This window comes from Mesoplodon densirostris, chromosome 13 (assembly GCF_025265405.1).
Source record: "Mesoplodon densirostris isolate mMesDen1 chromosome 13, mMesDen1 primary haplotype, whole genome shotgun sequence".
Classification (NCBI taxonomy): Eukaryota; Metazoa; Chordata; class Mammalia; order Artiodactyla; family Ziphiidae; genus Mesoplodon; species Mesoplodon densirostris.
The window spans coordinates 50060078-50074249 of record NC_082673.1 but is presented as its reverse complement, the minus strand read 5'-3'; the positions used below and the strand labels follow the sequence as shown (position 1 = coordinate 50074249).

Below are 14172 nucleotides of genomic sequence, written 5' to 3'. Positions count from 1 at the left end.
TCTTAATTGTGGTATCCTACTGCTTACTATGGGAGGAAGGGCTGGCTTCATAGCCCTGGATGCCCTGGGTGATTTCCATACGGGCCTGTGTATGTATAGTACTGGTGGGAATGGGCTCATATGAACAGTGTCTGGAAGGTAAAGGTTGCCCTGCCTGATATAGACCATAAATGCTATTATAATTTAAAGAAGAGAGAATGAACGTGGGCCCCAGGAGTGGTTAGGGAAAGGTTTGTGAAGGTCACAGGGATTGAATTGGGCCTTTATAGCATTTCATTAGATGGAGTTCATTTGTTTTATTCTTTTTAGGTGCCAACTACAGTTTTAAGTATGGAGGATAGAGTAATGAGCAAAACAGACAAGACCCCTGTTCTCATAGATCTTACAGTTTAGGGGGGCATGCAATAGAGACATTTGTAAGATTATTCCCCATAGTGTTACATGTAATGAAGACAATTAAAAAAACAGTGTTGGAGAGAATGGTGGGGGATGCTGCCGGTGGTGGTGAGACTTTATTTTGGAGAGGAGGGAAGACTGTCTATGAGGTTACACTTCAGTGAAACCTGAGTGTTGAAAAGGAGCTGGCCATTAAGTCTGGAAGAGTTAATGGACAAAGCCATAAAGATGAGGTGATGCATTCTATGGGAGTTTATCCACTGAAGAGCTGTACCCTGTAAGGGCATGGACGGAGCAGGGGCTGAAAGGTGTAGGTTAGTGCCAAATCATGGAGGGTCTTGAATGTCAGAATAAGGCCAGAATAAGGACTGTTTGTTTCTATGCATATATTAGGGGATGAGTAGTTAGAAGAGGGAAGGAGAATCAGGATGAGTATATGCCATAGAAGCTTAAGGAAACTTGTGCAGCTGGGGCCTTGAAGTTTAGGGACACCCCAAATCACATAGTGTCCCAGTCACTTCCTGTTGGAAGTTGAATGTAGTCCTAAAGTGAGGCCTACATGGTGGTGCTCTGTTGACTGTTTCAAATCAGGGGGATTCAGAATTGTCCTACAAATAAGGTTGTGGAGGTCTTGACAAAGGTAAGCTACAACCCAGTGTCAGGGACTGTGCTTATTAAGGTAATGTTTTCTAAGTAAGGTATGATGTAACAGATTCCTTTTGTGGTAATTCCCCTTGGAACCAAAAACTAATTGTATTTTTATTAAAGTAAAGGGACATTCTTTACATTACAAGATGTTTTTGTGAAAGGAAAAAGTTAAAGGTTTGATTCAGTTCACATTGGTAGATAAAAGAGGTGTGTTAAAGCCTCATTTTTGGAATAACTATCTTATTTACGAAAGGAAAAATTGCCCCAAATGTTGATATAATTCTGTAGAGAAATGTGTTTGGGCAGTGAAGGGATTCCTGGCAGTGATTGAGAAACACAGTAATGGGGAACTGCACTTGATCGCTTTTGAGGTTGATTCTGATGTGTGTAGTCTTTACATCCTATTAAAACTTTGAAAGATAAACTGATACAAGAAGGATTTGCCAAGGCCAGCAACTCTTCCTTTTAAAACCTTGGCTCAGTGTACACATTGAAGGGATGGGGGAGTAAGATAAAAGCATTATAAATACGAGGTTAACTGAATTCAAATAGAAGGTTCTCTCAAGTTATTGCATTCCTTAGAAAATAAATACATTACGCATATGGTTAAGATTGATCAAAAAAGTATTCAGTATGCCAGTGATTACATTCCCATCTGTGATTAAGGTTTTCTGTCTGCATCTGGTTTTCACATTATATTTCTGTAACAAAAATCCTTTATATAGCAGAGTTCACTTTCTGTATTTTCTATTAGCTGCAGCTTGAACTACTGCACAGATCGCAGATTTACACATGTGGTTTTCATTACTTCATACCATTGAGAAAAAGTAATATTTGTTTGGGAATGTCTGTTTTCCACAATTTCCATGGTAATACAACATGTTGAGCCTTTTTAATAACACTCTTGTAGAACTACAAATTGTTTTAGGCATTCTCCTCTTGGTAGAGTTTAGCTTTTAAACTGGTCTCAGTATATGTTCCCCTCATAATGAGGTTTTACAAATTTGAGGGCTTAGGATTGGAACAAAACAATTATTAAAGATAGAGAAATTTTACTTTTGATTGCATGTGATACAGACTTCAGTGTGGAATAAGTATCACAAATAATCTGGATGTATATTTCATAGTGCTCATTACCGTTACTCATTTTATCATTATTTTATATCAGAAGACCATTTATTGTGTTGGAGGTATGAAGAACAAACATAATACTCCAAAGTCATTGTTTTGAAAAATCTAAACATTAACTCCTTTTTTTTTGGTGAGTTATCCTATTGATTGTGATATAATGTTTCATATATAAAAATAGTTGAGTGAGGAAAATCATCAGTGGGTAACTCGAGGTTTACCTTGTGTATTACTTGAATGTGTATTTGTATGCCATGTTAACATTTAAGAATTTATAAACATGTACATTTAAAATATTTTGTAATACTATCTTCCTGCCAACTTTTCTCCATTCACTTCAGGATACTCTGATTAAAGTAGACAGAAGTGAAGTCAAAAAGTGAAATAGTATATTCTATATTAGGAGATCATTTATAATTGAGAAATTTATCTTATAAAGGAAGTTTATCCACATGGTAATTTTATGTGCCTCAAGACTGAGATCGATTATGCCATTTTTGATAATAAACCGAGAGATTAGTCTTGTATTTAGCAGTCATGAGAAGGAAGAAAAAGATTTAGACTCTAGGGGATTTGTATGTACTTGGCCTCTTTCATTTGTTTAATGGAGATTATTAACTATGGCCCACACAGGTAGACTCGACTCTATCAGTCTCTCTGATGCCTTTTGTGGATGGTTGTTGAGGCACTAAATATTATCAAAAATCTTGATTGAATCTAAGAAAATTATCCATTTTCTTCTTTTTCCCAATAATACTTATTTATCCTCTATTTACAAAATATTTTTTTTTATCTCAGTGTAGAGACATTGGAAATACCAGAATTGTGTAGAAAATTACCCCTATTTCCATTTTCTGGAAAGAATAATATTTGACATCTAGATGTATTTACTTCTAGTCTCCCCTCCTTGGCCCTGTTTAAGTTTTTCTGTTAAGAATGAGAAACATTGATTGCATGATAGCAGAGTCGTAATATGGTGTATAAAGGGCATTGCTTTTCTTTTTTTAAAATAGAAACTGCTTGTTTATATACATCAGAGTATGTATATTCACCAGTTTTAATTTCTAGGGAGTAGTTTGGTCTCTTAAAAAAACAGTAGCAACATCCTTAGTAATATTTTTTGAGACTGCTTTTATAAATCTATCCCTTTGCATTTATTGAGTTATTACTTTGTGTATATGATTGTGCTAGATTTATGTTTCGTAGGTTATAAGAACTAAATAGTGATACTTGTTCTATTCATAATAGTGGTGGTAGTAGTAATAGTAGGTGTTTGGGAATGAATGAATGAATTCTAAACCTGCCAAATCTAGCAGGAAAAATGAGAATATTTGGATTGCTTTAGAAGAAAAAAAGAAAGTAGTAGAAGTTTGTTTATTTGGTAAAATGCTTCACTAATAATTGTTGTTACTAATAATTTCAAACTGGTTGGGTGCATAAAGATTATTAGTTACCGTTAACAGTTGTTTCAGATTATTTTAGCTAATGATGGCAATGTGTGAATTTCAGAACAGTGAAAACAATATTGACACCACTTTGTTTTGAAACACTATTTAACTTGCACTTAAAATTCCAAAAAATAAAATAAATAACACAGTGTCTCAAAGCATTTTCTAAAGAAACCATATCTGATAGATTATTTAATTTTTAAAAAATAAAACAGGTAAAATCTAGCACATTGTTTTAAGGTATTGATGTATGTATATTTTAGACCCAACTTAAGGAAAGAGGAGTTGTATCCAGCTTTGAGTCAGATGACTGGAGAATTAAGAGCCCTATAGGGCATGTCACTGCAGGAACTCTGAAAATATTTTCTGTTTTGGATTTTTCTAAAATTTAGAAGGGCTTGTATCTGTTTCTTAAACAAAACAAAACTGGCCTAGTATTATCGTGTAAGTAGATGGGTGTGATACTTCAGACTGGTTGTGATATATGCGTTTTTTTTCCCTTTGTTGTTGTCAATAGAAAATATTGATCTCTGGGCTGGTGAACATAATATCTGTCCCAGTCAGAAAAGGAGAGAGGAAATTAGCAGAGCGATTGGTGGAGAATGATATCTGTCAAAAGAAACACTTGGAGAGCACTGAGTTTAGTAATAGGTGACTGCCGGAAAAAAGGGAACTTTGAATATTGTCAAGGTAAGGAACAGACGAATATTTTGACTTTGCAATTTACTTACATGCCAAAAATCAATCTATTATTTTTTTCCTAATAAATTATACTTGTGAAGATTTTTCTTTTCTTTTCCTTACTTCTTCTTCTAGTGCCTGTTGATAACGAATTTGTATTATATATTTAAAAAATTTGTCTTTGAAATCTTTGGATGTGGGATTGGGTGGTGATCAGTCAGCCTGGCTGTGGGAGCCCTTGTTTGATAGCTTTGGGTTTGAAGATAGCAAATGATCAAGTACCAATTTTTTTTTAACCCCTTTTCTTGTTGCTGTGCTTCTTGCCATGTTTCATAACACATCTGTTATAAGCTGAGCAATACTTGGAGTTAAAGAGTAAAAGCTATGTCATGATTTCTGTGTTTACTGCAACTAGAGATGGTATTTTCTGAAGCAGTTTGTTGACTAAAGAGGGAAAAAAGTGCTTTTCCATTTATTATTTCTTCTGTTTGATTTGGATATTTTTTTAAACTTGTAGGTGAATGTCATTTCCTAAGCAGAATTCATGTCCATAGGCACGTTTAAAAATAAAAAGGTCTAACTTTAGGAAAACAGCAAAAGGTACACTGTTTCCCATTTGGCAAGTGACTTCTTAAAGTCTGCAACATTTAAAGATTAAGGAGAGCCCTGTGTTATGGGTTCCAGAGAGTTGATGCCTCCTGCAGCCAGCTCTGTTTCAGTTTTAGTGGACTTGTGCAGAAGCACAGATGAATAAAGATAAATTGTGCTAAGAAAGAATTCAGAGTTAACACAGACGTTGTGTGATACAGGTTGGCACTCTTAGTGATTAGGTGGGGATTTTTGAAGTTCTGTGACTGCCTGCCTGACTACATGGAAAAGGTGGTAGCAAAATACTTACCCTTCATGACCATTGTTCTGGAAACATAGCTGCTGGTGTCCCCACCCCTCCACACACATAACTTCTACTCTTGCAGTTCCTACAAAGGCTTACTGGCTTTTTCTTAAAGTTCCCAAGAAGGTGTTGGCAAATGAGGGTGTTTTGTTTTTGTTTTTGAAAGACCAGAGAAAATGAAACGATTCCCTGTATAATTATCGGCTCCTTTGAGATAGCCTAAGTCATGATTTGGTTTCTGTCTGTATTTCTCTTCCTTTCATTCCTCCATCTTCATATTATGATGTCCTTCTGCTGTAATTAGTGAGAGACATAAATTTGAAAGAGAAGACGAGGAGTTCAAAAATTTATTAAGTAATTGAGACATCTCTCACCTCTGCTTCTGTCTTTGTACCTGTGTACTATTGTTACTAAAAATAAATTTTTTGAGAACTCATATCTTGGTTGATTAGATTTCTTAAGTCCAGCATAGAAAGAAAGTTGTTAATATCTTAAAGGAAACAAACATAGTAATAACAACAACAACCCTTGCTTTAGAATTGCTTTCTCCTCATCTTCTGTCAGAAGAAAGCACTTTGTTTCAAAGAGGGTATAATTCTCTGCTTTCTGCCTTATGTATCTCTTTGGGGGGAGTGACAGTATGATAAAAATATATAAGGTGCAGATTGCAAATTGAAAAGAATATTGGATTTTAAAACTTGAGCATATATTGCAGATACATTGTGTCATCGTCTTTACCCACCCCTATCCCATTACAACAGTATTCTCTCCTGGTCATGTGGCATATCTCTGTGGGCTGCTGACACAGAGGACCATTGCAGCATGGAAGATCCATATTGAGAGCAAAAATGCATGACAAAGACACATTTTAAAACAAGTTTAATGCACGTTATTTGTTATAATATGCAAATACCGATCCTCAGTATCATGTATCAAAAACACCATGTTGAGTTTCTTCTCTCTCTTGCTTTCTTATGTGTGTGGGTATACATAATTAAAAAATGATGTATGTGTGCACACATGTATATATACACATATATATGTACATGTATGTATATAATTGTGTGTGTTGGCCTATTTTATAACTGTTGAGTTTTCTTTATGATTCATGTGGCATTGAAAAATTTACTCCTAGTTTTTTCTTTTTTGTGATAGTAGTGGGTGTATATAAATATGGGGTTTAGACTCAGGTTGAGCCAAAAAGTAGTGAAAAACAGAAATCACATACTTTAAATTTACAAGCATGGAGTCCATTGGATTCTTGGGGATATAATTTGGAAGCAGAAAAAGCAAAGAACTGTATGAAATTGAACAGTCGTGGCAGTAAGAGACAGTGACCTGAGGTGGTGCCAGAGAGTCTGGTCCCTGTGATGAGTCTAAAGCAAGGCAGGGGTCACCAGGAGACAAGCCTGTCTCTTTTGGGTAGCCAGGGGAGAAATGATGCCTTAGGGACAGTCACCAGCTTAGCTGGAAGCTGATAAAGGCAAAACGCTGCTATGTTTCCTCCCAGTATTTTAAAGCATATCCAAAATATGCACAATGTTCACTTTTCTAGAATTCTGTTATGTGTGTCTTTGTGAGGAGTGGGTGGATTTGGGACAGTTAGGAGTTGTATCCAGCTTGAGGAGCTTGCTCTTAAAAGCCATTAAGGAAAATACTAAGAAGGGCCCAATATTTGTTATATAAAAAAAATAATTGGCCATCTGAAAGATGCAAGGACATTAGCAGGGAAGCAGTTATGACAGAGGAAACTTGTTGCAAAGTGGTATGTATTTATGTTCGAATCATGGGATGGGATATTTATGTGGTACCAATTTTTAGATATAGTATTATTAGATATTTAAAAATAAAATCATTTAATTTAGATGATGCTGTGCACCTTCAAATATTGGTATCTTTATTAGGAAAAGAAGAAAGTTATTTTCTTAAACAAAACTGCTGGGGTTTGAGAGCGTTTGCCTATATTTTTAGTTTTTCTTGGTCATGTTTGAGGGGTCTGATAGTATTAATGGGCTTTACCCCACACGGAGCTTTGAGCTTATTGTAGCACTGCACACTGATCCCAGGTCAGTGTGATGCGTGAAATCAATTTATTTGAATCTCTTTGCCTCTATAGGAATTTGGCAGCATGCCAGTTGTTTTCATTTAATGTTCTTTGTGTTGAACACAGACAAGCAGGCATGCTTTTGTATTCATCTTTCTTTTGGTCTCTGTCTCTTTCAGCCAATATTTTACTCTATGGATTTTGAGATGAAGGAAGAATATATTATTTATATGATTCTAATCATTACTTAATGTGTGTGTGTGCTACTTTCTTATCTTTTAAGGGATTTTAAAAAAATATTCCTGAGTTTTAATGGTGACTTTCTTTGTAGAGAAGAAATATTTTAGTTTTTAAAAAACAACATTTTTGATGAAACATAATAAACCAGATCATAGGTGGTATTTACTTACCATGATGCTCATTATCAAAACTGAAAATAACAATACTAATTACACTATACAACAGATGTTTAATTTGTGAACTGGATTATCAAAATCACTTCTTGGGGAGCTTTTTGAATGTAAAGATTCATACTTTAATCAAGCACACGCTAAAGAAAAAAGTATTATTATCTGGGTATTATTATCTTTGAATAATCTATGTTGATTAATATGCCAGTGTTTTTATGTGATTTTTTTTACAGAATTCCTGCCATTAGGGCAATTTTTTGCTCTTTAAAATTTGGAGGGTCATGACAGGGAACAGCACAGAGGTTTTTAGGACAAATAGACTCAGACCTTTCTGTGGATGTTTTTGTAGGGAGGATTTGTTTCTGGGTCAGCTTTAGGAAAAGGTGGAGAAGGAAACGAGAGAGAGTGAGAGGAGAATGCTCTGTTGATGCTCCGGGCAGTTCTTGCGGAAGTTGATATGCAGAACCAGGGAGCCGCGGCTTCGGGGTCAGGCTCTTACCCAGCAGCCCTGCTTCCTTGTTTAATTACCTGAAGAGCAAAACAGTCAGCCTGAGAGTGTGTGAAAGCCCAGTATCTCTGCAGCCGCCTGGCGCTCTGACATCCTGCAAGGCCAGCCCTGTCTGTCCGCCAGCGTCAAGCTGGCTCCCGCCCTGGGTTCCTTTCTTTCTGGAGGCATTGTGTGGAAGAGGGTTTGGTCAGGAATTTGAGGTTCCTGCCAGTGCTGTGTCCCTGCTCTTTCTTTCTGGACTACGGTGACAGACATGCTTGATTTTTTTTTTTTTTTTTCTTAATGGGTTTAAAAATCTGTCTTTTTCATTTTACACCCTGGCCTTGCTATGAAACAATATCTCTATCAACAGCAACAGACATTAACCAGTGCAGGACTGGCCTCAGTTAATGGGTTCTCTTTTACCTAATTCCTGTTATTTAGTTTCCTTCATGTGTTGCCTTTTTAGGTCAGATTCACTGGTAGGTTGGTGTGGAACTAGCAATTAAGGTTGTTTTTTTGTGAGGCAGTTTTGGAATCTTAATCTGTCCATGAAAACAGAATAGTCCAGTTTTAAACAAAGGTGATAGAACCTTTAAGGTTGGGTTTTTTCCTTTCCCTGGAACTTAAATACGGATGTGGACATTTGCTGTGGGAAGGGCCATACCCTTTGAAGAAGTTGAGGGTGGTGGGAAACATTATTTGGAATGTGTGGCCAATTTGACAGTAGTGTAGGGTACTCTGAGGAATGCTTGGAGATGGAGCCGTTTGGGAGATCCCCAGAGTATAACAAGATGTTATGTTTCCAAGAGGAAATCCAGCAGGTTCTTTATGCACAGGGTGGGCTGGTGAAATGTCTGCACTGTGGGTGGGGGAGCAAAGGTGGTGGTGGTGGGGTTTCCTGCAGAGGGAGGGGGAAGTGTGACTACATGTGCAGTGATTTGGTTTTTCCAGCTACTTCATTAGGATTCTGTCATGCAGACTTCAGGGCATTTACCCTTTATATGCACATATGTGCATCCCATTAATGTTAATAGGAGTCGCCGGCAAGTAAAGAGAGCAGCAGTGTGTACCTGTGTTCTGTATGAGCACAGCTCCAGGGGATTGATTCCATTCTTTGCAAAGAATCAAGGAATTGGACTCTGCAGGGAGGAGTTTGGTAGGAATTATTCTAAAAACTTATTTTTCATATTATATTTATGGAAACGATGTCAATATTTTATGTGTTTGTATACCACTCCAGTGAAAAGTATATAATCATTTAAATAATTGGATTAGCCTCGTTCATCTTGTGATGGAGCTGGCATCACCATGATCTATTTATACACTAGCATAAGTAGTAGTATGTGGATCCTTAGGCACGTGCATGTTTATTTATGTATCAGCCTGCTGCATTTCTTTGAGTATTATTTCTCTTTCAACATCAGTATAAATATGAGAAAAGAAAACAGGTAAGCCACAGTCAACATTCCTAACTGGTGTCCTCTTCCACTGACAGACTCCAGGTACCCCCCTTTCAAGCTCCAGGTTTTTGGAAGTTCTATCCAACTGGAGCTTTTTTAAATGCAAGTAACATTACTGCTAGTTGTAGCATTAAGCCTTAGCAGCAGAGAGTGTATAACGTGAGAAAAACTTGGAGGACTTTGAAAAGTGAATGGGGAGAGTTGTGGCTTGCAGGTGGTATTAATGGGCTGTACCCCACACGGAGTAAGGAACAAACTATGAACAAGAAAATGGGGTTGTTGCCTTGCACTGAGTGTGCTCAGTAAGTGGAGTGAAATGTCAAGAAAAAAGCAGATCTGTGGGACAGGAGAAAGGGAGGAAGTGAATTACTCTAGAAAAGAGAAGGGAAGAAGCCAAAATCTATGAGTAACTGTGGACCTGTGTCAGTTTACCAACAGGAATCAAAACAGGACATTTTGATATAACAGATAAAAAAGTCACAGTATTCCAAAATTTTAGTAAGATTCTGGTATCTACAATTAAGAATAACTTTAATGAGAAGTGAGAGTGAGAATTGAAATTTCCATACAGAGTAAGAATTAGGTTGAGATTTTTAGGTTTTAACCACTGTTCAGTGTATTTCAGAATATACAGCATTGCATTCTAGTCTGCCTGGTCTTGTGTGGGGGGGGTGAGGGGAGGAGGAGAGGGGTACATGACGAAACCCAGGAGGGTCGGAGTGAAACGTTAATTTAAAAATTTGCATTGTTATAAAAGCAGATATACTGTGCTGGGTATTATTTGAACAAATAAAGCAGTTTTGGAATGAAAACTTATAATGGAATCCATAATACCTAGGTTTGAATTTGTTTATAAATGTGGCAAATTAGTATGTGTGGATGGATTTTGCTAATTTGCAATGTGGAGAGATAGAAGTGGAGAGTTTGTTAGAGATAAAAGTCCTGTGAAAAAAGAATATGATGAAAAAATTCTGGGATTTTTTGTTTGTTTGTTTGTTTTATTGCTGTGTGTTTGCTCCACCTGGTGGATTTTGTTGAAAGTGTTTTAATCCATGTTAATGAAAAGACTACCCTGCACACAATTTACAGTAAGATAAATCTTTTGTTTTATTTTTGTTGCTGTGAAAAATAGTTTAATTCCTATCAAGGTCAAAACATTTATGTCTTTTGTTCAGTATTTTCATTGCATTGAAAGTAATATTTATTGTTTCTTCTGGCTCAAAAATGTAATACATGCTCACTTTAGAAGATTTGGAAAATAGAGAAAAATTAAAAGAGGAAAATAAACATGATTTATAACTTCACCACCCAGAATCATTGCATTATTTTCAAGAATAGATGTTATCAGAAGAGGACCACTTTTGCATTTACATTTATTTAAAGATATGTGGAAAGTTAAATACTATGCCAAAGTGTGATTGATGATGATCATTATAATTATTTTTGGACAAATGCTGCCTTTAAAATTCCCAGTCTCTAAAAAAAAAAGTGTTTTGCAGGAACTGCATTTGTTAAGCTACATGTCTACAGAAGGCAAAGGTAGTAGAGATTAAAGGTACCTCATTCATTCATAGGGCTGTTCATACGGGTGACGAGATCTGTTGTTCGCTGGACTTACACAGATTGCTTTCTTTAGAAATCTTAAGGAGTCAGTTGTGCTTTGATCATCTTATTGTTTTCCTTAGGTTATTCTTTTTTTTCTCCTTTGGACTCTAAAAGCTCTGTAACAGAAGGTGAAGTTTTGAAAACAGTGTCTCCATATGCAAGGGATTTGGAGACCTTTTTTTTGTCTTTAAAATTGTCATTCACAGTCCTCATTAGCATTTATTGTTGCAAGCATACAGGCAGAAAATGTGAAATTGGTATGTCATGAATAGCCCCACAGAGCTCTCGAGCGAGCCCTCCGAGTTTGCCTGCATGTGGTGTGGGCTGGGCTTTGAGGGAAAGCTGTCCAGATGGCTGCCTGCACAGGGCAGAGCTGCAGGTTTTTGTCTCTGGTGCTGGGAGGAGGGTAAGTTCATTGGAGCATACGCCATCACCCTTGCTTTTTAACAAAACTAACTTGCCGTTAGTTAGGATGGGGAGGTGGTGACATTGAAACAAAGGTTTTCCATGGAGTGTTACAGTCCTTGTCAAATGGGTAAGAGATGAGTATAGAGTGTCTTCTATATTATCTGAGTGATTTTTGTAGTTATAAAACATAGGAGGAAACTAAATGGCAACTTATTTGCAGATTTTACATGCAAGTGTATACTTTTTAAGATTGATTGTTTTTATGGGAATATGCTTTTGTATGAAGAGAGAGTTGATATAGCTAGTATACAGCCTTGTGGATTACTAAGGAAGTGTTTTACTTTAAAATTTAAAAAAATAATTTAACCCTTTGCTGGTGCCTATGGATTAATCTACATTTAATGATATTAGTAGGTTTGAAGTTTGCATTTAAATAATACAACATTCAGACAATGCAAGTGTTAAATCTGTTTTAACATTTCAGAATTTTTTTTGAATATTAGGTATTGAAAATCAAAAGTCGTTGGTGGAAAAGAACTGCAATATATTGTGATATTTTAAAGGCCTTGGCACTGTTAGAAACAATTCATAATAATTACAAATACAGATTTTGTTTTTGCACATGATAGTTCATCTTAAACAGATTTCATTTTGTAGAAATACACATACATGCTCCCTACATACTTAAATGTACTAATACACATCTTTTCATGCATATGTAGAGAACATTGTACTTCAACCAGAGTTAAGACTCAAATACAGTGCCTAAAAAATTGTTGGAATGATATAACTAACATTTTATTCTGAAGGTGGAAAAAAAATATCAAAGAGACTTTTGGGCTTATCAGCTTAGGTGATCATTATTATTTAAAAGTTTGTTAGGATTGGCATCTTCAAATTACAGTTTAGAGCACATTATTAACTCACTTTAACTGATTGGAGAAACAAAAATCAAAGGGACCTGAGTCCTTTGGTTTGACATGTCACAGGTGAAGGGAAGGGGTCATGACTTCTAGTTCTTGACCTGCCACTTGCCCTGGTAGATTTGGATTTCTCGACAGACCATATAGCATGTTCTCCATGGGACACTGTTTTGTATGGTGCTTTGTCATCTAGTTGCAAATGATCCAAGCAGCGGAGCTTTTCTGCTGCTGTGATGTCTGGTATAATCACCTATTAAGATAAGCTTCCTCTATCCAGCATGTTTTCTTTGACTTGATTCCATCTTATTGCTAGCACTTAGGCTCTCTTGGATAGCCCTAAATAACCCTTTGACCCCGTGATGTTTATACACCCTTCAAATTCTTAAGATGGCAATCATGTCTCCTGTTCTTTTGTCATTTAAGCAAAGCTCTTGTGAGCTCTTCTGGGGGCTGGCTGAAAGTTATGGAGACAAAAATGCCTGCTAGTCATTTCCCCCAAAGGAAATATTTGAGGGAAATAACATGAATGTGTCCAGTTGTTTACAACAGACTTTTATATAAAGGAGGTTAAAATGACAGATATTCTCTTACCTTTATAAAATACTTTAATGAACTTTTTAACTTAATTTTTTTCTATCCCCCTCATTTCTTTCTGGTTGGCTGCATCTTATGTTGTAGCCTAACTAAAACATAAACCGTTTGTTTTTCTTGCAGACAAAGTATAATTGGATTTATCTTTGTCAGGAGACAATCTATTATGGCTTTTATTTAATACAGTTTCAGATGTCTTTCAGTGGCAGAAACAAATTAATGTACATTTTTATTAGGTGTTGTATCTATTTAATTGACTGTCAAAGTGATGAGAAGTTAGGAAATCATCCAAAAGAGAGGTCCATCTCCCGTAGCCCAACAGCTCACACATTAGGTAGGTTTGCCCTGTCAGTGGGATGCCTTTAGAAAACACTAATAGCTTCCAGCTGGGTGGAAAATCAAAACCTTTGGGGTCTGACAAAACTAGCAGATTTGAATTTGAAAGCAGAGCTAATGCCTCCATTTTATTTTTTACCACTCGCCCATAAAACATTATTTTCCAATATGTCAGCCTCATTTGGTGGCCAGTGGTCTGAAATTGAAAGTGGAACAAGCAAGCGGAGAAATCTGGACATTAGTGAGTCCGCCCTTTCAAGCTGGTGTGCCACTTTGTGGACAGGTCTCCCCTAAGAGCAGGGGGGTCTTAATGACCATTCATCAATGCTCGTTGGCTGATCATTGAGTGCCTTCTCATTCAGTTTATCAAGTCTTGCACATAAAAAGTCAGAATAAGCCTTATTCAGCTTTGTTAAAGGCAACTAGGAGTAAAATGCTCCATTTGAACCCATTTTGCCCTGTTTTTTCACTTTGTTAATGCAGCCCTGCTTAAATGAGTGCCTTTATTGGGTCGGTTAGAATATCTGAAACTATTAATTCTCTTGTATTGAATAGCTGGTGGCAGGCCAGAGCAGATGGGGTAGGAAGGTATTTGGTTGGGTGTATTGCTTTCAATTAGGATCAATGAGGTTTCAGCTTCTTTGAATTAACTCACTTAATACCTACTGTGTGAAGTCACAGTGTATCACAACAGCCTGCTAGGAGCAAGTGG

The 14172-nt window shown here is 36.6% G+C and overlaps 1 protein-coding gene across 6 annotated transcripts in view; it reads left to right on the top strand.

Annotated features, from left to right (window-relative positions):
• Positions 1 to 14172, top strand: part of RUNX1T1 (RUNX1 partner transcriptional co-repressor 1) — a 139184-nt gene that overhangs the window by 21449 nt on the left and 103563 nt on the right. The window contains exon 2 of one of the 6 annotated variants that reach the window (XM_060115453.1): positions 4138 to 4310. The exons of 4 other annotated variants lie outside the window; for them this stretch is intronic. In XM_060115453.1, the coding sequence (XP_059971436.1) occupies positions 4223 to 4310 (88 nt within the window). In that variant the 5' untranslated portion in view covers positions 4138 to 4222. Of the gene's footprint in view, positions 1 to 4137; positions 4311 to 11585; positions 11609 to 14172 lie in introns of those variants that run through there. One more of the 6 variants, XM_060115459.1, reaches the window with a different exon arrangement.